The sequence below is a fragment of the Oncorhynchus keta genome, chromosome 3 (genome assembly GCF_023373465.1).
Source record: "Oncorhynchus keta strain PuntledgeMale-10-30-2019 chromosome 3, Oket_V2, whole genome shotgun sequence".
Lineage (NCBI taxonomy): Eukaryota > Metazoa > Chordata > Actinopteri > Salmoniformes > Salmonidae > Oncorhynchus > Oncorhynchus keta.
The window spans coordinates 10782011-10806688 of NC_068423.1; the positions used below are offsets into that span (position 1 = coordinate 10782011).

The 24678-nt window shown below is 44.0% G+C and overlaps 3 protein-coding genes across 6 annotated transcripts; 1 reads left to right on the forward strand and 2 right to left on the reverse strand.

The window, feature by feature from the left end:
- Positions 1–6337: 6337 nt before the first annotated feature.
- Positions 6338–9116, reverse strand: zgc:112496 (uncharacterized protein LOC541336 homolog). 2 transcript variants are annotated; one of them, XM_035756378.2, is made up of 6 exons: positions 8849–9116; positions 8128–8300; positions 7817–7910; positions 7455–7614; positions 6979–7131; positions 6338–6692 (listed from the first exon to the last, which is right to left on the reverse strand). In XM_035756378.2, exons 2-6 carry the CDS (start codon positions 8259–8261, stop codon positions 6517–6519), a joined length of 717 nt encoding a protein of 238 aa, XP_035612271.1. In that variant the 5' UTR covers positions 8262–8300; positions 8849–9116; the 3' UTR covers positions 6338–6516. The 2 variants fall into 2 exon arrangements, with proteins under 2 accessions (XP_035612271.1, XP_035612270.1); XM_035756377.2 differs by lacking the exon at positions 8849–9116 and adding an exon at positions 8601–8744.
- On the forward strand, positions 8704–19332 carry wdr24 (WD repeat domain 24). 2 transcript variants are annotated; one of them, XM_035756374.2, is made up of 12 exons: positions 8704–8781; positions 9261–9362; positions 9715–9776; positions 9969–10452; positions 11502–11679; positions 13295–13967; positions 14094–14203; positions 14288–14403; positions 14536–14640; positions 14976–15316; positions 15611–15795; positions 16133–19332. In XM_035756374.2, exons 4-12 carry the CDS (start codon positions 9972–9974, stop codon positions 16299–16301), a joined length of 2358 nt encoding a protein of 785 aa, XP_035612267.1. In that variant the 5' UTR covers positions 8704–8781; positions 9261–9362; positions 9715–9776; positions 9969–9971; the 3' UTR covers positions 16302–19332. The 2 variants fall into 2 exon arrangements, with proteins under 2 accessions (XP_035612267.1, XP_035612268.1); XM_035756375.2 differs by lacking the exon at positions 8704–8781 and adding an exon at positions 8789–8844.
- Positions 19333–19554: 222 nt separating this feature from the next.
- On the reverse strand, positions 19555–24482 carry anks3 (ankyrin repeat and sterile alpha motif domain containing 3). Of its 2 annotated transcripts, none has more exons than XM_035756373.1 (16): positions 24333–24482; positions 23798–24012; positions 23512–23710; positions 23246–23367; positions 23072–23153; positions 22825–22942; positions 22541–22696; positions 22268–22393; positions 21991–22106; positions 21750–21881; positions 21464–21588; positions 21146–21287; positions 20775–21045; positions 20581–20652; positions 20382–20473; positions 19555–20248 (listed from the first exon to the last, which is right to left on the reverse strand). In XM_035756373.1, exons 2-15 carry the CDS (start codon positions 23968–23970, stop codon positions 20391–20393), a joined length of 1917 nt encoding a protein of 638 aa, XP_035612266.1. In that variant the 5' UTR covers positions 23971–24012; positions 24333–24482; the 3' UTR covers positions 19555–20248; positions 20382–20390. The 2 variants fall into 2 exon arrangements, with proteins under 2 accessions (XP_035612266.1, XP_035612265.1); XM_035756372.2 differs by having other exon boundaries at positions 21717–21881.
- Positions 24483–24678: the final 196 nt, after the last annotated feature.

The window sequence follows — 24678 nt, forward strand, 5'->3', positions numbered from 1 at the left end:
CACAGCAAAACGAGTCCTATATCGACATAACCTGAAAGGCCGCTCAGCAAGGACGAAGCCACTGCTCCAAAACCGCCATAAAAAAACAGACAATGGTTTGCAACTGCACATGGGGAGAGATCATACTTTTTGGAGAAATGTCCTCTGGTCTGATGAAACAAAAATAGAACTGTTTGGCCATAATGACCATCGTTATGTTTGGAGGAAAAAGGGGGAGGCTTGCAAGCCGAAGAACACCATCCCAACCGTGAAGCACGGGGGTGGCAGCATCATGTTGTGGGGGTATTTTGCTACAGGAGGGACTGGTGCACTTCACAAAATAGATGGCATCATAACGGTGGAAAATTATGTGGATATATAGAAGCAACATCTCAAGACATCAGTCAGGAAGTTAAGGCTTGGTCGCAAATTAGTCTTCCAAATGGACAATGACCCCAAGCATACTTCCAAAGTTGTGGCAAAAGGGCTTAAGGACAACAAAGTGAAGGTATTGGAGTGGCCATCACAAAGCCCTGACTTCAATCCCATCGAAAATATGTGGGCAGAACTGAAAAAACGTGTGCAAGCAAGGAGGCCTACAAACCTGACTCAGTTACACCAGCTCTGTCAGGAGGAATGGGCCAAAATTCACCCAACTTATTGTGGGAAGCTTGTAAAAGGCTACCCAAAACATTTGACCCAAGTTAAACAATTTAAAGGCAATGCCAAATACAAATTGAGTGTATGTAAACTTCTGACCCACTGGGAATTTGATGAAAGAAATAAAAGCTGAAATAAATCACTCTACTATTATTCTGACATTTCACATTCTTAAAATAAAGTGGTGATCCTAACTGACCTAAGACAGTGACTTTTTACTAAGGTTAAATGTCAGGAATTGTGAAAAACTGAGTTTAAATGTATTTGGCTAAGGTGTATGTAAACTTCCGACTTCAACTGTATACAATGCCTTCGGAAAGTATTCAGACCCCTTGACTTTTTCCACATTTTGTTAGGTTACAGCCTTATTCTTTTTTTTAATCATCAATCTACACACAATATCCCATAATGACAAAGCAAAAACTGGTTTGTAGACAATTTAGCTAATTTATTAAAAAATAAACTAAAATGTCACATTTCCATAAGTATTCAGACCCTTTACTCAGTACTTTGTTGAAGCACCTTTGGCAGCGATTACAGCCTCAAGTCTTCTTGGGTATGATGCTACAAGCTTGGAACACCTGTATTTGGGGAGTTTCTCCCATTTTTTTCTGCAGATCCTGTCAAGCTCTGTCAGGTTGGATGGGGAGCGTTGCTGCACAGCTATTTTCAGGTCTCTCCAGGGATGTTTGATCGGGTTCAAGTCTGGCCTCTGGCTGGGCCACTCAAGGACATTCAAGGACTTGTCCCAAAGCCACACCTGCATTGTCTTGGCTGTGTGCTTAGGGTCGTTGTCCTGTTGGAAGGTTAACCTTCGCCCCAGTCTGAGATCCTGAGTGCTCTGGAGCAGGATTTCATCAAGGATCTCTGTACTTTGCGCCGTTCATTTTGCCTCGACCCTGACATGTCTTCCAGTCCCTGTCGCTGAAAAACATCCCCATGCTTCACCATAGGGATGGTGCCAGGTTTCCTAAAAAATTTCAATCTTGGTTTCATCAGACCAAATAATCTTGTTTCTCATGGTCTGACAGCCCCCAAGTGCTGCCCCTGTGCTGCCGAGATGGTTGTCCTTCTGGAAGGTTCTCCCATCTCCACAGAGGAACTCTGGAGCTCTGTCAGAGGGATCATCGGGTTCTTGGTCACCTCCCTGACCAAGGCCCTTCTCAGTTTGACCTCATGGCTTGGTTTTTGCTCTGACATGCACTGTCAACTGTGGGACCTTATGTAGACAGGTGTGTGCCTTTCCAAATCATGTCAAATTAATTGAATTTACCACAGGTGGACTCCAATCAAGTTGTAGAAACATCTCAAGGATGATCAATGGAAACAGGATGCACCTGAGTTCAATTTCGAGTCTCATAGCAAAGGGTCGGAATACTTATGTAAATAAGGTATTTCTGTTTTTTGGTTTTAATAAGTTAGCAAACATTTAATTATGGGGTATTGTGTGTAGATTGATGAGGAAATTGTTTTATTTAACCCATTTTAAAATATGGCTGTAACATATCAAAATGTGGAAAAATTCAAGGGGTCTGAAGGCACTGTATATATATATACATTTTATACAGGTTTTATACCAATTTTCTGTATAAACAGCCTCTAAAATATACCATCGAAATGTTTGTTTACTTGGAAAGCTGTGAGTGCTATTATATGATACAATATCAGTACTTGAATTTACAACATAACTGATTTCAGCCAGTGGATTGACGGCATTGTTTGAATGGCAAACTGACAGTTCATTTTTAAATTAATGTAATCATTCCTCTAAATCTGGCTGGCTATCTAGCTAACAAACATACAGTGCATATAAATTCTTCAAATTCATTTTTTAATACCAAATCTTATCACAGCACTGGCAAACCATGGTTGACTGTGATGTCACGATATGGGCCAAAAAACTCCATCCCACTGGATTTTTTCCCAAACAGTTTTTACAGTAAAAGGGCATTATGATAATCTTCACAATTTCAGTGTTATTTCGACCTCATAGTGTTTTTTTAAAAACGTTTTTAACTGCACTGCCCCTTTAAGTTAGTTGATCTTAATGTATGATCAGTCTCAAATACGTCTCCAACTCTGTATTCATCGACATGCTCATTTTTTCCTCTCTCTTTTCACCATGGCATATGAGGCAGCCGTCAGGGGAAATAAGAAGTGCATATATCCTAATTAAGCAGGCAGAGAAAAGTCGTCAGGAGTGGTTTATTATCCATCTGTAAGCCAAATTACCTGGCCCTAGGCCGCCTCCAAAGACAGCAGCACTAACAACACATCTTTTACAAAAACCCATCCAATCCCACTCTCCTTTTGGCTATGAAGCTGTCTGCTTCATCCAGACAGCCGAGGATCTGGGGGGAGAGGCAGAAACACTGTAATGAAGGAGCAAGTGTCATCTACAGGCTGATATGTGACAACTTTGCCATGTGCCAAAGTGTGACTGTGAGCGATGCAGGGAGAGGGGGAATAGAGAAAGAGGAATGGAGGTGGCACAACTTATAAAACACCACTGGGGTCGTAAAGCAGCTGTGTGTGCCTTCATATCTTGTCGTGTGCCCATCACAACGCCTCGGGCGTCGGAAGTGATGTATGGCTGTTACGCAGGGCTCAGTTCTAACAGAACCTGGGGCTCCACCAGTGTAAAATCTCTTCTTCTCTCAGTAAATGTGACAGGCCGCATGATGTTGATTTGATTGCTGTCTTTTGTTTTCATCTACATAGGTGGGCCTGGTGAAGAATAGCATGAGTAGAATAGGGGCAGCCAGCCAATCATACAGTAGTATCATGTGATCCATTTTATTAGAACACCAGCACCACCTTTTTAGTGAGCGGTCTGAAGACCCCCCTCATATATTTGTCAGTGTCCATGAATAGCCTAACACCTTGAAGGTAGTATTGTTGTTGAACCACATCCCAATGAAAGGACGTCACTGTTAAAAGAGAGTGGAACCAACGTACCATCTTGCCACGTGCCCTCCATTTTCCTTGGAGGCGTCAAACCCCTTAGTTGACATCATTCTATGGAGCCGTTCTCGAACAACTTTCCCTGTTCATTCCTTCTCTGCTTGTCCGTGTCTAAATGCAACAACTTTTGTAGCAAGCATACTTGAGATTTATACTGTTATTAGATATTCCAGACCCCACGTGTTTTGTCATAGGTGAGCTTTTTTTGTTGTTGTTGCACTTGTTGTAACGTGATAAACTGAACATGTCATTGTGCCAATATGTTATAGTGCCATTTTGCTCTTTATTTGATGCTTTCATAGGTATTACCTTCTTACCACAATCCGTTGTGCTCTTACGGATAATGCCTTGTTACATCCAATGCATCTACACCCTAAACTTGGCTGTTGCGTTTGTGTGTGATTAAAGGCATCCGGTTAGGAGGATCACTGCACTGCATCACTGATCTGATCTTTATATTTTATGGATATGTAGATCAACCAACCTTAATGATATTAATATGCAGTATCTGCTTTAAGCTGATGCTTGTGACCAAGCCTTCTCCTAGTATGTGTCAGCGGTGTACTACTTGAACATGGGGTACTGTAATGCAGTACTGTATGAGGCAAGCTACTGTAGCTCATTAGCCAGATAAACTTATTTTCAATAAGAATCGAAGCAAGCAAACCAGCACATTGCTTTCTCAGTATCCTTCTAACTTGATAGCAGTGGAATTCACACATGGTTTGACCAACATACAACTATCAACAGTTATCCAAGTTGTTTTCATCCATCTCTAGACCATTATAATACCAGTATATGGAGGTTTTGAATGCAGAATATGGTACAATATTATGGATAATTGAGGCAGTTTGGTTTAAGGTCATGTGTGCTGCTGTGGTAGTTTTCACTGGCTGTTATCTTGCATTGATAAAATGGTGCCAAGCTTCGGCAGTTAAGTTTCCAAATCCAGACCAGAGGTTGTACCAATACAGCTTTACAAAAAAATAATTGTAAAAAATTAACAAAGAGGCTATTTTTCTCTGGGTCACCAAGAAACAAATGAAAACTAAATTTTATGTAAATATGGATAGTTTATATTAAAGTCCTCATTAATTATTTCATGATGTGTTGTACTTTTTAAATGTTCTGAACTGAACCATTTTCTATTGTATATATTTTGGTTTTATTTTGTACTGTTCATTGTATTTGCTTTAATTTAGGAACAATACGAATAAAGAACAATACTGTGGAAATGTCTCATCATCCCACCGCTATATTTATTATACGAGCCACCTTGTACATACACTACATTATCACAAGTATGTGGACACTGCTCGTCGAACATCTCATTCCAAAATCATGGGCATTAATATGGAGTTGGCCCCCCCTTTGCTGTAATAGCAGCCTCCACTCTTCTGGGAAGTCTTTCCACTAGATGTTGGAACATTGCTGTGGGGACTTGCTTCCATTTAGCCACGAGCATTAGTGAGGTTGGGGACTGATTTTAGGTGATTAGGCCTGGCTCGCAGTCAGCTTTCCAATTCATCCCAAAGGTGGGGTTGTGGTCTGGGCCCTGTGGAGGCCGGTCAAGATCTTCCACACCGATCTCAACAAACCATTTCTATATGGACCTCACTTTGTGCACAGGGGCATTTTCATGCTGAAACAGGAAAGGGCCTTCCCCAAACTGTTGCCACAAAGTTGGAAGCACAGAATCGTCTATAATTTAATTGTATGCTGTAGCGTTAAAATTTCCCTTCAGTGGAACTAAGGGACCTAGCCCGATCCATGTAAAACAGTCCCAGACCAATATTCCTCCTCCACAAAACTTTACAGTTAGCACTATGCATTGGGGCAGGTAGCGTTCTCCTGGCATCCACCAAACCCAGATTTGTCCGTCGAACTACCAGATGGTGAAGCATGATTCATCACTCCAGAGAAACATTTCCACTGCTCTAGAGTCCAATGGCGGCGAGCTTTACACCACACCAGCTGATGTTTGGCATTGCCGACGTTAGGCTTGTGTGTGGCTGCTCAGCCATGGAAACCCATTTCATGAAGCTTCCAACTAACAGTTATTGTGCTGACGTTGCTTCCAGAGGCAGTTTGGAACTCAGTAGTGAGTGTTGGAACTGAGGACAAAGCGCTTCAGCGGTCCCACTGTGAGCTCGTGTGGCCTACCACTTCGTGGCTGAGCCATTTTTGCTCCTAAACGTGTCCACTTCACAATAACAGCACTTACAGTTGACCAGGGCAGCTCTAGCAGGGCAGAAATTTGACAAGCTAACTTGTTGGAAAGGTGACATCATTTGACAGTGCCACGTTGAATGTCACTGAGCTCTTCAGTAAGGCCATTCTACTGCCAATGTTTGTCTATGGAGATTGCGTGGCTGTGTGCTTGATTTTATACACCTGTCAGCAACGGTTGTGTGGGTGAAATAGCCGAATCCACTAATTTGGTGCGGCAGGGTAGCCTAGTGGTTAGAGCGTTGGACTAGTAACCAGAAGGTTGCAAGTTCAAATCCCCGAGCTGACAAGGTACAAATCTGTCGTTCTGCCCCTGAACAGGCAGTTAACCCACTGTTCCTAGGCCGTCATTGAAAATAAGAATTTGTTCTTAACTGACTTGCCTAGTAAATTGTTTTTTTTGAAGGGGTGTCCACATACACTATATATACAAAAGTATCATCAAGTGGCACTACACATTGTGGGTACATGGGGTGAGTTAACCAAGCACCAGATGCTAACTAAATACTGTTTAAAGATTTAATTTTGAAGTTTATTTGCACGTTACACTGTAAAACTAGACATACCGTAAAGACAAAACACTACTGCAATAATGTTGAGGTAGCCTGACATTCTTTCATCCCAGTCATATTCTCTATTGTTAAATTAAAGGCTTTACAAGGTAGTTTTCTGAAGAAAAAAGGTTTACTTGGTCCTCTGTCTCTTAGCTGGCCTGTCATTGGTCTCCGGGTCTGACTTATTGGGAAGGCTGTTCTCTAGATTCACATCCTTCAGCAGGGGGAGCTGCAGCTGATTGGCTACCGCCCATGCCCACAAACACAGCTCCACCCTATGGGGGGTCCAGTCCTGCTCGCTGTCCACTGAGGAAGATGGAGGCGGGTCAACAAACAACGTCAGCATAGATTACGGCATGGGGTTACCACATCGCGGGTATAGTACCCCCCCTTCTGTCTCTTACACACACACCAGGAGGAAGCCTAATGCACATGGAGCAAAACTACAATGTTGCAGATAGATCATATTTGGACCCACTAAATATGTATCCACAAATGTGCATCACACACACACACACACACACACACACACACACACACACACACACACACACACACACACACACACACACACACACACTTGCTATCTCACCTTTGTTAAGTGTTTGTGTGTGTGTAGCCATCTTGTTCAGGTAGAGAGCATAGTGCCTGGGTGTGTACTGGATGGGCCCCAGTCCAGGGATACTTCCAACGGCCTCGTCGGCCATGAATGCAGCCTGCTCGGGAGCTCCTGCTGCCAATACAGCTGGAACACAAAGGCCAGTCAAAGATAGTCCAAGTTAAACTGTGCCCCTTACCAGATCGCTGTAGTTTCCTGAATATTAACTATGCTTTAACAGAGTGTTGGGAACCTCTGTCCTGCATTGTGAGCTTTGTTTATGAGATTGATATGCCTAAATCAATTTTTCCCATTAAGGTGACTGAACCAACATTGTCTAGGTTACTTTTTTTATACTCTTGAAAGGAAGAAAACATGTCAGCCTTCTCGGTCTTGTCAGTCTTAAAAATTGCCTAAAAAGTGTTTTCTCATCCTGCGAACCAGACAGACGGCCCCTGGGTGCTGCTGACCTGAGGCGGTGGCTGGGCCCAGGGCTTTGAGAGAGCTGAGTTCTGTGATGGCTGCCTGGACGTCAGGGAGGAGACTGAAGGCCTTTCTAGAGCACTTCTCCACCATCTCATCACTGTTCGAGGCCACGAGCTGCTGCAGCCGCGGACGGAACTTCCCCCTCTGCAGGTGATACAGTGCCAAGACATTTCACAACCAGTCAGGGAGCAGGGAGTTTAAAGAGATTTCTTTGGTCATGGACAGTAAGGAAAGTATAGTTACTAGAATTTGTATTTTATTTTAATTTCAAATTATTACCTGGAATATCAGAAACATTCACTTACTACTTAGTCAATAAAGCTATGCATCTGTCTGCACTACTTACAGTGAGCTTCCACTCCATCAGTTTCACCAGCTCTGGTTGGGTGACGTATTTATAAGCACGCCCAGCGATGGCTACAGGCAGCTCCTCTTGATACCTGGCCAGAGACGAGGCTCAGACTAAATATCCCATGTTTACTTACATCAATCAAAAGGCATGCATAAATGTCATTGAAGGATTCCCCGTCCTGATAAATTGAAAGCTCAAATCTATGTGTGTTTATGTTAATTAATGTGACAGATTGACTGTAGTTGTGATGATAGTCTGCTCTTCATTGATACCTGGTAATGGGATCATATATGTGCCACACTTACCATTTATCCAAGGGAAGCAGTTTTCCAGACTTCTTGCCCTTCCCAAGGGACTTGGCCTCCACTACCTCCCAGTATTTCCCATATAACTTTCTCCAGACAGCTGGGTCTTCACAGGTGAATAGTGCTCCACTCATTGCTTTATAAAGGGTTAATGGGCCAAAACCACCTCAGACCTGAGTGGACATTACACAGGGGAATGTTGTTATTCCTCAAAATTCCTGAGGGAGGAGGGCCTTTTCCCCTGACACACTGCAGATGGCAGCTGCTATCTAAACCTTTATATACATTGGAGAACAGAACAAGCCTCATTCTCAGTTCACAGTTCAATAGGCCTACTATCTGTTTTGATATTCATTCTGGCCCAAAATAGCCTATTCAATAGATATAGGTGCATGAACTGAAACTGTATGGGAAGAACAGCTGCGACTTCAAAGTGATGATGTCAGAATAATAAAAGGTAGAAAAACACTTACCATTCACATGTATAGAACAGTAATAAAATGTTACAAAACAAAGTATGAACGATGAATGAATTCCTTTCAGAACATGTACTTCCGTTTTGTTATGCTTGTTTTCGCTAGATTCATGGTAATAACAGTTACAACTTCCGGTTCTCCAGTGCAGTGAACAACATTTTTTTTTTACAAAAGCAAGGTCAGTCCTCCAAAATTAGCCCCAATTGTTGTGCACTGAAAACATTTATATTGGGAAATAACGGTACCTTTCTCGTTAACAAATATTCTGAACCTGCAAGTAAAATAATTAGCATCATGTCATCCGACTGCTATGTTGCAACTAACGTTAAGTACTTTAGCAAGTTAACGTTAGCTAGCAAGCTTTATAGTCAGCTCCCAGGTGATGTCTGCTTGCAAATTAGAAGACAAATGTTCCTTATTGAAATGCATTCATTGGCTGTGTCTCAGTCTTGTTGTGAGGTCATATCGAGAACGTGAACGACACAATTAGTATAGCTAGGTACGTTAGCTACCCTAGCCAGATCCTAGCTAATATTTATAAACAATTCAAATGGCAGGTCGTACACTTCCCTAAACATTGGAAAGCTCAGTGGTTACATTGTTTTCAGCAATGAATGGTCATCTTAGTTTTATGCGCCCCTCTGTTCTAATCTGCAGAAATCTGGAGAGCTGGGAGCATTAAGCAGTCCGCCATGCACTTCGGGCAAAGTGGGGTGAATATTCTCTTGAGCCATGTTATAGAAGACTATTGGGTTGTAGGTAAGTACTGTTTGTTGTAACTTGTGAATGTTTAATCTGTTTGCAGTAATTGTCTCAGCCTCAGTGATGTATCCGTGTAGCTACTCTTTAAAGATCATTTGATTTTGAAGAGTTGCAATGACAGTCAGGGTTTTTGCTCCAGCTTGGACCTCAGCACCTGAACAGGAAGGGACTTTGTCTAAGTAGATACTGGTTAGGCCTACTATCAGGTTGTGGCTGGCTGGTTGGAGCAAAAACCTACAGACCCACTACTGAATGGGTTCCCTTTCTCAGCTCTACAAGATTAACATATACGTGTGGATGATTGTTGAAGTGGAGGATAATGACACTTTTCTCTGGTGACCTCTGACAGGACTGTATGAGGAGGCCTCTGTGTTTCTCTAGAGGCAGAGAGGATCGCTGCTGCTGTTTGGAGTAAGTCCATTGAAATGAATTAGAGATTACAGGGTCTTATAAATATGTGACAGACCACTGCCAGCAGCACAGCTCAAGTACCAAACTGAGCTCTCTTCATAGTAGCAGTGCCATCTTCTGGCGAAACTATGGGCATTCTTTTGGAATTTCCCAATATAATTTCCCCAGCCACCCTTCTTTGTCCCCCACCAGGCCATGGAGAAGATGTCGCGGGTAACCACAGCCCTGGGCGGCAGTGCCATCAGCGGACGCACCATGTTCTGCCACCTGGACGCCCCCGCCAACGCCATCAGTGTGTGCCGCGATGCCACACAGGTGGTGGTGGCCGGCCGCAATATCTTCAAGATCTACGGCCTGGAGGAGGAGCAGTTTGTGGAGAAGCTCAACCTGCGCGTGGGCCGCAAGCCCTCGCTCAACTTCAGCTGTGCCGACGTCATGTGGCACCAGATGGAGGAGAACCTGCTGGCCACGGCTGCCACCAACGGGGCGGTAGTTACCTGGAACCTGGGCAAGCCGTCGCGCAACAAGCAGGACCAGCTGTTCACCGAGCACAAGCGCACGGTCAACAAGGTGTGCTTCCACCCCACCGAAGTCTACATGCTGCTCAGTGGCTCCCAGGATGGCTACATGAAGTGCTTCGACCTGCGCAAGAAGGAGTCCGTTAGCACCTTCTCAGGTATGTGTGTCTGTGGATAGTTCTTGCACTTTTTTGAGGTTGAACCCAGGAGTAACACCTTGGGTGGAGTGTAGAAATACCTGCCTGGTTTCCCGATAGCGATGCATTTTAGGCTTACAAGTGTTTTAACGATGCATCATTCTTACAATGGCCGAAGATGTAACATGCGCTTCCCAAAACACCACGCAGAAAGAATGTTCGCTGAGTGCGTTGTTGGAGCATGTATCAATACTGATAGGAAGAAAGGCAACACTGCTCTTTGATCCGCTTTCTCCATTCAAATCTTACCATAACATAATAATTATTCCACAATACTGATGACAGATCAGCTCCTAGAGTTATCACCTTACGGCTGCAAAATATTGAGGTGGCTTATTCTAATGCTTACCCTATAATGCACTAAATTTCCGATTTTAATTTGGCACATCATTACGCACATGTTGTTACACATTAAATATATTGAGGCAAAATTACAGACAGTGTAGCATCGAATAGAACTCAATTGACTGAACATGAAATTGATTCCCATATGATTTAAATGTATATGCCTATGTAGGAATGCAGTTCTCAGTTTTCATTTAGAACATATTTTTCTCCGTCACTTGCAAAGACATTGGCAACTTTGTATTTATAGTCAACTTCTTTCCGAAGTTATCGGCGGTCACAGAGAGACAGATAAACAACTTGATTCTATGTTGAGCAGAGATCTTCTGTGTATAAAGTGACGCAGAAGGGCAAAAAAAGCATCTAACGATGCACTTAGCTGTTCTATGAGTGGTCTGTGGCAGTTGGTAAATAACAATAGTTTTTGAAGTGCGACTTGGTTTGGGAAACAGCTGGGTGATTTAACGATGCTCCTACGAAGGTTCTAATCATGAACTTAACCTTGAGATGCTTTTGGGAAACCAGGCCCTGCTCATGTCCAGGAATGCCTCTGGGATACAAAACAAACAGCATCTTATTAGTTACTAAATAAACAACATAGTCGCACGACATGGTAATGTACCTGGCCTGAGAACATTCCTGTTTATCAATGTTATTTTTTTCAGGTCAGTCGGAGAGTGTAAGAGATGTTCAGTTCAGCATGAAGGATTACTTTACTTTTGCTGCTTCCTTTGAGAACGGTAACGTCCAGCTGTGGGACATCCGGAGGCCTGACCGGTATGAGAGGATGTTCACAGCCCACACCGGTCCTGTGTTCTGCTGTGACTGGCACCCCGATGACAGGTAGGGAGAAACTTTAGAGAAAGACATGTTGAAAATGCATTAATGTTTGCATTGGTTGACCATTCATCTAAAGTGAATTTTCTTTAGATACAATAATCATTCTTGCTTACAGTGTGGCTGTTGATTCACCTGAATCGACAGTAGAGGTCGACCGATTATGATTTTTCAACACCGATACCGATTATTGGAGGACCCCAAAAAAAGCCGATACCGATTAATCAGCCTATTTTTATTTCATTTATTTATAATAATGACAATTGCAACAATACTGAATGAACACTTATTTTAACTTAATATAATATATCAATAAAATCAATTTAGCCTCAGATAAATAATGAAACATGTTCAATTTGGTTTAAATAATGCAAAAACAAAGTGTTGGAGAAGAAAGCAAAAGTGCAATATGTGCCATGTAAAAAAAGCTAACGTTTAAGTTCCTTGCTCAGAACATGAGAACATATGAAAGCTGGTGGTTCTTCTTAACACGAGTCTTCAATATTCTCAGGTAAGAAGTTTTAGGTTGAAGTTATTATAGGACTGTTTCTTTATACCATTTGTATTTCATATACCTTTGACTATTGGATGTTCTTATAGGCACTTTAGTATTGCCAGTGTAACAGTATAGCTTCCGTCCCTCTCCTCGCCCCTACCTGGGCTCGAACCAGGAACACATCGACAACAGCCACTGGTGGCATCCCTAAGTCTAAATATTGCTGTTACATTGTACAACCTTCAATGTTATGTCATAATTATGTACAATTCTGGCAAATTAATTACGGTCTTTGTTAGGAATAAATGGACTTCACACAGTTCGCAACGAGCCAGGTGGTCCAACCTGCTGCATATACCCTGACTCTGCTTGCACGGAATGCAAGAGAAGTGACACAATTTCCCTAGTTATAAGAAATTCATGTTAGCAGGCAATATTAACTAAATATGCAGGTTTAAAAATATATACTTGTGTATTGATTTTAAAGGAAGGCGTTTATGGTTAGGTACACATTGGTGCAATGCCAGTGCTCTTTTTGCGAATGCGCTTGTTAAATAATCACCCGTTTGGCGAAGTAGGCTGTGATTCGATGAGAAATTAACAGGCACCGCATCGATTATATGCAACGCAGGACACGCTAGATAAACTAGTAATACCATCAACCATGTGTAGTTAACTAGTGATTATGTTAAGATTGATTGTATTTTATAAGATAAGTTTAATGCTAGCTAGCAACCTACCTTGGCTTCTTGCTGCCCTCGCGTAACAGGTAGCCATGCAGGCTCCTCTTGGAGTGCAATGTAAGGCAGGTTGGTTAGAGCGTTGGACTAGTAACCGGAAATTTGCAAAAACAAATCCCGGAGCTGACAAGGTAAAAATCTGTCGTTCTGCCCCTGAACAAGACAGTTAACCCACCGTTCCTAGGCCGTCATTGAAAATAAGAATGTGTTCTTTAACTGACTTGCCTGGTTAAATAAAGGTGTAAAAAAAACAACAACAAAAAAACGGCCACAATCGGTGTCCAAAAATACCAATTGTTATGAAAACTTGAAATCGGCCATTCCGATTAATCGGTTGACCTCTAATCAACAGCCACTTTGCTAATGTATTGACCTCTGCCTGCAGGGGTTGGCTGGCCACTGGTGGCCGGGACAAGATGGTGAAGGTGTGGGACATGACCACCAACCGGGCCAAAGAGATCTACTGCGTCCAGACCATTGCCTCGGTGGCACGGGTCAAGTGGCGTCCTGAGAGGAAGTGGCACCTGGCCACCTGCTCCATGATGGTGGACCACAACATCTACGTGTGGGACGTCCGACGGCCCTTCATCCCCTTTGCCACCTTCGAGGAGCACAAGGACGTGACCACGGGCATCGTGTGGCGCCACCAGCATGACCCCTACTTCCTGCTGTCAGGCTCCAAGGACAGCACACTCTACCAGCACATGTTCAAGGACGCCAGCCGGCCCGTGGACCGGGCCAACCCCGAGGGGCTGTGCTTCGGCCTGTTTGGCGACCTTGCCTTTGCCGCCAAGGAGAGCCTCATCAGTGGCGACTCCAACAGGAAACCCTACCCGGGTGGCGACCGCCGCTACCCAATCTTCTTCTTCAAGAAGCCCGATCTGACGGAGCAGTTTGCCCATGTTTCCAGCGCCCTCAGCGTGTTCGAGTCGTCTCTGGAGAGCAGGCGCATGGACTGGTTTGTCAAGACGGCGCGCCTCTACCTCCTCGGCGGCAAACCCTTCGCCGAGCTGTGCGACCACAATGCTAAGGTGGCCAAGGAGCTCAACAGACCTCAGGTTGGTCAGTCTTCCCCTCAGAGATGAGCTGCATTCATTTACACATATCCAATTAAACATTGTTGTGGAACTAAGTAGAGTTTTAAGGATCACTAACAAACCTATTTCATATTTCCCCATTTGAAGGTTTCTACTACATGGACGATGCTTCGGCTCATGTTCTCAGATCCAGCGAACCTCTCGACACCTGGTCCAAATAACATCAGCAAACTGGGCAACCTTCCTTTAATGAACAGGTACTGACCACAGGCTTTACATAAAACGCATAAGCTGAAAAATAGTGTGGACAAACTAAAATCCTGTTTTTGTGTCCGCCCAAGTTTCAGTATGAAGGAGATGGGGACGGAGAGCAGGCTGGACCGTAGTAAAGGAGAGAGCAGACAGGACAACATTCACCTGGAGCCTGGGAACTCGCTCATCAACAGCAACAACGACGGTGAGAGTAAACTCTAAAAACATTCACTTGACCGAAGAAATTAATCAACATATAGGTTGTTTTTGTGAACCACATTTTACTATGATGGATGCAATAGATGAGTAAACAATACAGAGATTTGTCCCACTGCAGAGAATGAGGAGACCGAGGGGAGTGAGGGACAGGCGGAGTACATGTTTGGTGACGCTGAGCTGGATGACGATGACCTCTACTCTATGGAGCACGAAATCCAGGCCGGTGAGTCTGACCCCAACACAGGTCGTATACATTCAACACTGATGACTTGGACTCTCCGAGGATGTCCAAGGGGGAGTTGGGGACATACATTGATTAAAAAAAAAAACACATTTCCATTTCACACCTCACACTCGTACAGGTTACCCACTTGTACATGCAGTGAAGCGGGATAAATATAAGCACCCCCTATTTGACCTTTGATGTAGCCAATAGCCTCCAATAACCGTATATGTCAAATGCCATTTCAATGAAGGTTACAGCCATGTTTCATAGCTAGTCTATGATCTAGGCTTAGTACTTGCTGAGCATTATTCTTCTCTCTCCGGTGTTTTCAGTGGAAGAACAGGAGTACACGCTCCCCCAGGAGGCCTTCCCGCTGCGCCACGAGATCATGGACAACCCGTCGGTCCCGGAGCACCTGCAGCAGGACAAGGCCGACTCGCCGCACGCCAGCGGCAACGAGGCGGAGGTCATGTGCCTGACGCCCATAGAGTCCCTCTCCCTGATCGCCATCTCGCAGCCGCTGTTCAGCCCCCACCTCCCTTCCCGCTTTTTTTGCCCCGTGGTCAGAGAGATGCTGAGCCACTACGCCGAGCAGGGCGACGTGCAGATGGCGGTCTCGGTGCTCATCGTCCTGGGAGACCGCATCCGCAAGGAGATCGACGACCTCACTCAGGTCAGAGCTAGGGATATAACAGTTGAAGAACTGAAGCTTTCTAATAGGAATAATGTTGAGAATATGTATGGTCGGTTCCTGAACCAGAATACAAATTCAATGATTGTGTCGCATAAAATTAATTTGGATGATGAATTCTGAACGATTTAACATAGCTGATTTGGTTTACAAATAACTGCTTGATTGACTAAATAATGATGGAGGTTAGAGTCTTGGTAATCTGCATGTATTCCAAGCGGACAAATATTTTGTTTATTTCTGCATGTTCTAATAATAGCGGTGACCCTATTTCAGGAGCACTGGTACATGTCCTACATTGACTTGCTGCAGCGTTTCGAGCTGTGGAACGTGTCCAACGAGGTCATCAAGCTGAGCACTTGCAGCGCCATCACCTGTCTGAACCAGACATCCACCACGCTGCACGTCAACTGCAGCAACTGCAAACGGCCCATGAGCAACAGGGGCTGGATCTGTGACCGGTATAACTTTGACCTACCTAACACAGTAAATGGTTAAGTGAAGCGTTACTAACCTAATGAGAAACAGTGCAACTAAATGGCAAATGACATATTTCTAGATACTCTCAAATCAAATGTATTTATAAAGCCCTTTTTTACATCAGCAGATGTCAAAGTGCTACACAGAAACCCAACCTAAAACCCCAAACAGCAAGCAATGCAGATGTAGAAGCACAGTGGCTAGGAAAAACTCACTAGAAAGGCAGGAACCGAGGAAGAAACTTAGAGAGGAGCCAGGCAAGAGGACATTTGGAAAGTTGTGCAATATAGCCACTCAACTTCTTTTCCCGTTCCCCAGGTGCCACCAGTGTGCCAGTGTTTGTGCCGTGTGCCACCATGTGGTGAAGGGGCTGTTTGTGTGGTGCCAAGGCTGCAGTCATGGCGGGCACCTGGAGCACGTGATGAACTGGTTAAAGAGCAATTCTCACTGCCCGGCTGGCTGCGGACACCTGTGTGAGTACACCTGACCCTCAGCTCCACCCCCTCCCAGCCAGCTCTCTGTGAGAGGGAGCGCACCTCACCTGGCTCACACTGGCCTGGGTCTCACACTCCAGGCTGGCCTCTCCAAAGACTGGGGTCCACAGGGGGGTGGCCATGGTAGCAGGATGGCTGTATTGGAAGATAGGTCGGTAAAACTGGAGTCCAATTCATTAAACCAGTCGGAGAGGAGAACGGGGGATCATGTACCTTATGGAGCACTGTTGAAAGTTTGAGATGAGCCCGCTGGCCGATTCAGTGCTCCCTTTGACAATGACAGAAACTCAAAGTTAAGTGAACACAATAATGTATGTGTGTGTGTGTGTGTATATATACAGTTGAAGTATGAAGTTTACATACACCTTAGCCAAATACATTTAAACTCAGTTTTTCACAATTCCTGACATTTAAACCTAGTACAATTTCCCTGTTTTAAATCAGTTAGGATTACCACTTTATTTTAAGAATGTGACATTTCAGAATAATAGTATAGAGAGTGTTCTTCAGCTTGCAAGAATCCCCCCTTTTCCTCCAAACATAATGATTGTCATTATGGCCAAACAGTTCTATTTTTGTTTCATCAGACCAGAGGACATTTCTCCAAAAAGTATGATCTTTGTCCCCATGTGCGGTTGCAAGCCAGTCAGGCTTTTTTATTGCGGTTTTGGATCAGTGGCTTCTTCCTTGCTGACCGGCCTTTCAGGTTATGTCGATTATAGAACTTGTTTTACTGTGGATATAGATACTTTTGTACCTGTTTCCTCCAGCATCTTCACAAGGTCCTTTGTTGTTGTTCTGGGATTGATTTGCACTTTTCGCACCAAAGTACGTTCATCTCTAGGAGACAGAACGTGTCTCCTTCCTGGGCGAAATGACGGCTGCGTGGTCCCATGGTGTTTATACTTGCGTACAGATGAACGTGGTACCTTCAGGCTTTTGGAAATTGCTCCCAGGGATGAACCAGACTTATGGAGGTCTACACATTTTTTTTCTGAGGTCTTGGCTGCTTTCTTTTGATTTTCCTGTGATGTCAAGCAAGGAGGCACTGAGTTTGAAAGTAGGCCTTGAAATACATCTACAGGTACACCTCCAATTGACTCAAATTATGTCATTTAGCCTATCAGAAGCTTCAAAGCCATGACATCATTTTTGGGAATTTTCCAAGCTGTTTAAAGGCACAGTCAACTCAGTGTATGTAAACCTCTGACCCACTGGAATTGTGATACAGTGAAATAATATGTCTGTAAACAATTGTTGGGAAAATGACTTGTCATGCACAAAGTAGATGTCCTAACCGACTTGCCAAAACAATAGTTTGTTATCAAGAAATTGGTGGAGTGGTTGAAAAACGAGTGTTAATGACTCCAACCTAAGTATGTAAACTTTAGACTTCAACTGTATATATATATACATATATATGTGTATATGTATATGTGTGTGTACGTACATACATACACACTGTACTGTACCAGTCAAAAGTTTGGACACACGTACTCATTCAAGGGGTTTTCTTTATTTTTTTACTATTTTCTACATTGTAAAATAATAGTGAAGACAGCGAAACTATGAAATAACACATGGAATCATGTAGTAACAAAAACAAATCAAAATATATTTATATTCTAAAAAGTAGCCACCCATGGCACACTCAACTAGCTTAACGAGGTAGTCACCTGGAATGCTTTTCCAACCATTTTTAAGGAGTTCCCTCATATGCTGAGCACTTGTTGGCTGCTTTTCCTTCACTCTGCGGTTAAACTCTTCCCAAACCATCTCAATTGGGTTGAGGTCGGGGGTTGTGGAGGCCAGGTCATCTGATGCAGCATTCCATCACTCTCCTTGGTCAAATAGCCCTTACACAGCCAGGAAGTGTGTTTTTGTGTCATTGTCCTGTTTGAAAAACAAATGATAGTACCACTAAGCGGAAACCAGATGGGATGGCATATCGCTGTAGAATGCTGTGGTAGCCATGCTGGTTAAGTGTGCATTGAATTCAAAATAAATCAGACAGTGTCTACAGCAAAGCACCATCACACCTCCTCCATGCTTCACTGTGGGAACCACATATGCGGAGATCATCTGTTAACCTACTCTGCGTCTCACAAAGACACGGCGGTTGGAACCCAGTCTCAAATTTTGACTCATCAGACCAAAGGTCTGATTTCCACCGGTCTAATGTCCATTGCTCGTGTGTCTTGGCCCAAGCAAGTCTCTTATTATTGGTGTCCTTATAGTGGTTTCTTTGCAGCAAATTGACCATGAAGGCCTGATTCACAGTCTCCTCTGAACAGTTGATGTTGTGTATGTTACTTGAACTCTGTGAGGTGCTGAGATGCAGTTCATTTCAGATTTCTCTGGGTCTTCCTTTCCTGTGGCAGTCCTGATGAGAGCCAGTTTTATGACTGCACTTGAAAAAACATCCAACGTTCTTGAAATTTTCCAGATTGACAGACCATGTCTTAAAGTAATTATGGACTGTCGTTTCTCTTTGCTTATTTGAGCTGTTCTTGCCCTAATATGGACTTGGTCTGTATCTTCTGCATACCACCCCTAACTTGTCTTAACCCAACTGATAGGCTCAAACACATAAAGGAAAGAAATTCCACAAATTAACACCTGTTAATTGAAATGCATTCCAGGTGACTCCCTCATGAAGCTGGTTGAGAGAATGCTAAGTGTGCAAAGCTGTCAAGGCTAGCTACTTTGAAAAATCTAAAATATTTGTTTTAACACTTTTTGGGGTTACATGATTCCATGTGTTATTTCAGTGTTGATGTCTTCACTATTATTCTACAAAGTTGACAAGTAAAAATAAAAAGTATTGAATTTGTGGGCGTGCCCAAACGTTTGACTAGTACTGTATATTTGCTGAAATGTTAAATATTTTTTTATTGTGTATTGCTCAGCTGGGTGGAACAATGTGTATGTAAATAGCGATAGAGGTCGGTCTTGATGTGGCCTTTATTCATCAGATAAGGAATCTCCACTGTTTTCTATGGCAATAAAATATTTTGAAACTCAGCTGTATCATAAACCAGTCAGTGAGTGACCTTTTGAATGGGACATATTGCCATAATGCTTACGGAACTAGAATTTGAAAAGGAATAGATTACACAGACTAAATTGTGCTTACACCTTAATTAAACATGTAATTAATAATGAAAGTAAGACTGGTATACTACAATGTTGAAAAATTACCATTAAGATAAAATTGCCTGGAAAGTTAACCGAATAATGCACAGGTTTTAGACTGCCACGACAATATTTATTGCGCTTTTGATTACACACTACATTCACTGAAGTCATACTTAACATATATGAACAATAAAATGGAAAGTTTGAAAAAAATAAAACATCCCACAAAACACAGTTAAACATTATAGAAGACAGTAACACAGGTGTGGTGAAAGATTAACAAGGGAGGTTACATTCAGCAGGACGACACTAACATGCAACAAAAACCAGATTTAAAAAAAAATCTAAAATGATCAATTCATGTACATGTATTCTCTTCATGTCAAAGATCAGGTTAGTTAGAAACATGAGTGATCTTTATTTTGTTTGGCTGCATCATTGATCACAGCATGCATGTGTCTCCTACATATAGTATAGGATCTACAGCCATACAGCCTTGCTGGTTTATCAGCTTTCCCCCGACTGCACCTCCTAATTCAACTGAAGCAGTCCACCATCACCAGCACAGGCATGTGAGGGACAGCTGCCCTTGCCCGTTTGTCATATCCCTGCAGTAGCTGCCAATGGCCTCTTCCATCTTTGGCCAGGCTAGAGGCCACAACCCCTGTCCCATTCGGGAGCGCCTGGGAACACTGGTCCTCATCCCACTGTATCCAGTCAGGCCAGCTGGTCTGGCCCACTCCCAGTCCATTGAGTGTGTTCAGGGTGGCATGTTCACCCTCCGTCAGCATTTTCAGGAAGCCTTTTGAAGATAAAATTGAGACCCAGAATTTCTTACCCATGTTGATTGGGTCCTAGTTACCTAAAGAATGGTTAGCCATTCATGTTGATGGTTCGCTTTAACACCTAACGTCTATACCCACCCAGACACTCACCAGTACTGCTTAAGGCTGTTCCCAGCTGTCTGTGACCTTCTCTGGGACACTCAGTCTTCTCAGGTTCTGCAGGACAGCCTGGAGGGTCTCCCCTGGCAGGATCAAACAACCAGACACACTCAGACAACAGTAACTCTCATAACAATGGTTAGCATCCGAGCACTGGATAGATTTGAAAACCTGCGATAGTTTGTCCTACCTAGCTCCTCTTCATACGAATCCAGTGTTGTCATTAACTCAGAGATACTGGTGGACTTCAAGCCTTCTCCACCTGAGGGAAAGAACGAGAAGAGAAATAATAAGTTGCTTTCCAAAGGCGTGGCAGAAGAATATTTGGTTTTGTGCCCATGCAAATGACCCCGTCATCCAACAATGCAGCTCACGGCCACCCACCTTTTCCACCAGTATCGCCTTTCAGTTTTCCATCGCCGTGGTAAGGACTGCCGTTGCCGTCGGCACTGAGGCGAGACAGGAGCTCGCAGCGGCAGGCGCGGGCCTTTTCTAGCACGGCATTCATGTCCTGGGCCAACCTGTGGTTGTCTACCAGCTCTGTGTGCACCTTCCTCCAGGCCATCTTGTACTCCATCAGGCATCCCTCCATCACTGTGCGCAATTCTTTCTCCTGAGACATCTGGCTCTGCAGGCCCTCCACCTCCTCACACCGCTACACCAGAGAAGAAAAAGGGGTTGGGGGAGGAGAGGAGCGATGAAGTGGTTTAGAAATAAGGTTTTGGTTAGTTTTTGCTTCTTTATCGTGTAGACACCTTATGTAGCTGAATGGCCATCTCCTGCATCTCAGCCTCCAGCTGGTCAGCGTAGGCCTGCTCCAGAGCATCACTAGGTGGCCGGGCACTACTGTGCCAACGTGCAATCGCTGAGGTCATCTTGCGCTTGGGTCCAAAAAGCCTGCAGTGGAGAAAACTAAGTAAATCAGAATGGAGAGACGTGCAATATTCTATAGTGCCTAGAGTAGGTCTGAGATGGACAGAAAGTCAGTAGCCGATAGAATGTGGATATGTCAGACACTACGAGTGAGAGCTTCGGAGGCAAAGCTAGGTACGTGAGAGACCACGGCGACTTACGTGATTCCCACTTCCTTAAGGTCATTCTCTGTGAGGGTGAGGAATATCCTTAGGTCAATGTCCTGTTCCTCCAACAGGGGGAGGTACTTGGAAAAGCCAATCTGCTCCAGGAACTCAGCCAGATCCTACAAGAGGGCAGGGGTCAAAGGTCAGGTATAGATTAGACACTGCTCGAGGGAAAAACACAACAGAACTCACTGAACAGCATGAAATATTCATGAATGTATAGTGATCCAACAACACTGACACGTGCCTTGGGACCTGCATAGTTGGGACGACCACCTACAGGCGAGCGCATCCCACAGTTCCCTGGGCCACCGGGCTGCACCGTTTCACTGCTACCATGGCGACCCTTGCCTTTACCGTGATGACCCTTGTTTGCGCGGCGGGAGCAGCTCTTTTTAGCCTGATCCGAGTCCTAAAAAGGACAAAGGTACATTGTGAATGGAGGACAAAAGGGCTCAATGGAATCACCATTGTGGTATGTGAATGCGTCAATGTGCAGTCACCGTGCCGTGTGTGGTTACCTCGTTACTCTCCAGCGAGCCCTCCCGGCTAAGTCCGATCACGCGGGGAAGTCCCTCGCTGCTGCTACTGCTGCTCCTCATGGTGGGCATGTCGTTATCAAAGAAGGGGCTCTCATCTATAGCGGAATCACAGCAGCTGGATTAGCAACATGGCGGAATGGGTAGAAGTGTAGACTGGTATATCTGTGTAGAGGAAACGTGTAAAGTTGCTGCTGTTCTAGGACGATCTAGTGACAAATAAGTGAACAGTTAAGTGTGCTTAACTATGTAGCCATACCTCTGCTGCTGTTGCTCTGACCATCCAGCTCGTTGATAGGCGAGGTGACGTCACGGAAACACATGCCCTCACTCTGCTCCCCGACATCACGGAATGCAATGTATCCCGGGGGTGCAACAGCTGGCTCTAGGAATGTGAATAATAGCTATATCAAACAAGGTCCAACAGGACAGTATCTAGGAGCAGAGCAGTAATTGGATTCAGCACAACCATTTGAACTTATTCTGTGGAATAGATACAGCTGTAATAGATAAGTAACCTAAAGAACGCTACCTGAGTGTTTGCTGGGGCCACCCACTCTGAATTTGGCAATGGCTTGAGGCCCATCGTGGATGCTGGGGCCCTTGGCTCGGCTGCGACTCAAGCGACTCAGTCTGGGGGGAGCACTGCTGTCAGAGTCCTCCGACGAGCTCAGGTCCTCAAAGTGTCCTGTGGGGGACAAATGTAGGTGCAATGAGAACCTAAACTGCTCCACCACAATTGTTCCAAAAGTTGAGGTACAAAAAGGTATCAGATTTAAAGAGTAATTTTCTTAGTATGCAAGTCCTCCCCTGCACCTGCTTTGGCTTTAGGAGAGCGCATGTCAATGAGGCTGGCGATCTTTGTGTGGCCGTACATCATAGCGAGGGCACGGGCGGTCTCTCCTTTGGCGTTCCGCTCATCTACTTTGACACCCTGAGACCAGATTTATCATATACAAACTAGGTTTAGTACCCCTTCAACAGATTTGCATCAGGTACGTATTTGAGACTAACATATGAAAATGACAGTACTGTAAATACTAGCAAACGGAAACCTACTCACATGGTCAAGGAGGCATTGTACAATGATTTCATGTCCAGAAGCAGCAGCCTCCATCAGCGGAGTGAAGCCAGACCCTGGCTCTCTGCAGGTGAGAAACGTGTCATTACACACCTCATGATTGAATAGTGGGACATAGATGGTTGTGGTTGTATTAATTTGACTGACGATACTCACCTCACATTGACATTGGCATTGCTATCCAACAGGAACTTGACCATCTGCTGGTGGCCAGTGCTGGTGCAGTGGTACAGGGCTGTCCAGCCTCGAGAGTCCTTCAGCTCCAATTCAGCACCTTGCTTTTGGGAGATAAAACAATTAGGAAATTGTTTCATAGTGTACAATAAAACCACCACCACCCATTACACTAAAATTAAACCTAAACTAAAGTTTATTTATGGTGAAAATTTGAACAATTGTTGATTCAGAAAAGTAAATCTGACCTGTATAAGGAAGTATGCAATGCTTTCATTCCCACAGCTCGCTGCCAGCATAAGGGGTGTCAGACCTTTGCCAGTGGTGGCATTAACGTTCACTCCAGCCTCCAGCAAAAGATTAGCAATGTTGTCATGCCCAATATATGATGAATACATCAGGGGAGTCCAGCCACCAATGTTCTTGCTGTCCAAATTCACCCCCCCTCTAAAAAAGACATAGCAGGAAATTACTATCAATGAGTGTTGAGAAGCATCCAGTCTCTCTCACAAACACAATTGATGAGGTACTCACTTTTTAATACACTCTGATACCACATCATACTGGCCAATAGAGCAGGCGGTGTGGAGGTCGAGGGGAACATCCAATTCCTCAGGTCGTACTAAAGTGTTAATGTCCCCTAGCCACAGGGAGAGACTGAGACCAAACTGCTCCGATTCACTCGCCTCGTCGCTCAACTCCGACATTCTCAACCCAGACCAGGCAAGCTCCCACTGCACGGCTGTAATCTGCACACAAGATACCCAATTTAGAAAGGATGCCACGGAGGAATGTTTTCTAGCGAGCAATCTTTGGCCTGGTCTCATACTATATGTGTTGTAGCCAAATCTTCTGTCATTGTCATGTAGCTAGCTAAGAAAACAGGCTAAGCAAATGTGTAGCCCCTTTTTGGATGGTGCTAACAACAGCTAACTAGCTACGTTAACGTTAGCTAGCTTATCTAACCATTTTAATATAGAAGCACACGCATAAAGTAAAAAACTAAGAGAGCTGTTGGACAGAAGAAACAACAGTTATATTAAACAATAGTTTAAGCATTTAAACTTACCGTAAAAACGAGTTTTTCTTCAGTTGCCTAGTCTTCAAGACTTCTCGTTTGCTTGTGTTACAATTACATTTGCTCGGGTGACTGACCAAAGTTGTGTAGTCAATATTCCTGGTAGTTGTAGTCATTTTTCTTTGAGAACTTAATGCCTAAAGTAAACATTTGGGTGGGTAACTTCATTTCCCATGATTCCTAGCTCCAGAAACAGTCAGGGTTTTGTGGAAACTCTCCCCAGTCAAGACTTTTTGAACCTCATGTACAGTATATTTACCCCAGTCATACAGTATTTGATTGATAGAGATACACTAAATAAGTAGCAAGAGAAACTATGGCATGAAATAGTACACAC

Excerpts from the sequence above, each read along its gene's own strand:
- zgc:112496 (XM_035756378.2), bottom strand. The coding sequence starts at position 8,261 with ATGAGTGGAGCACTATTCACCTGTGAAGACCCAGCTGTCTGGAGAAAG. Across the intron at positions 7,911-8,127 it reads CTGCTTCCCTTGGATAAATG|GTATCAAGAGGAGCTGCCTG; the intron begins GTAAGTGTGGCA and ends GTCTCTGGCCAG. Across the intron at positions 7,132-7,454 it reads GGGCCCAGCCACCGCCTCAG|CTGTATTGGCAGCAGGAGCT; the intron begins GTCAGCAGCACC and ends TTTGTGTTCCAG.
- wdr24 (XM_035756374.2), top strand. The coding sequence starts at position 9,972 with ATGGAGAAGATGTCGCGGGTAACCACAGCCCTGGGCGGCAGTGCCATC. Across the intron at positions 15,317-15,610 it reads AGATCGACGACCTCACTCAG|GAGCACTGGTACATGTCCTA; the intron begins GTCAGAGCTAGG and ends ACCCTATTTCAG. Across the intron at positions 15,796-16,132 it reads AGGGGCTGGATCTGTGACCG|GTGCCACCAGTGTGCCAGTG; the intron begins GTATAACTTTGA and ends CCCGTTCCCCAG.
- anks3 (XM_035756372.2), bottom strand. The coding sequence starts at position 23,970 with ATGTCGGAGTTGAGCGACGAGGCGAGTGAATCGGAGCAGTTTGGTCTC. Across the intron at positions 21,589-21,716 it reads CCAACTATGCAGGTCCCAAG|GATCTGGCTGAGTTCCTGGA; the intron begins GCACGTGTCAGT and ends GCCCTCTTGTAG. Across the intron at positions 21,288-21,463 it reads CTTAAGGAAGTGGGAATCAC|GCTTTTTGGACCCAAGCGCA; the intron begins GTAAGTCGCCGT and ends TCTCCACTGCAG.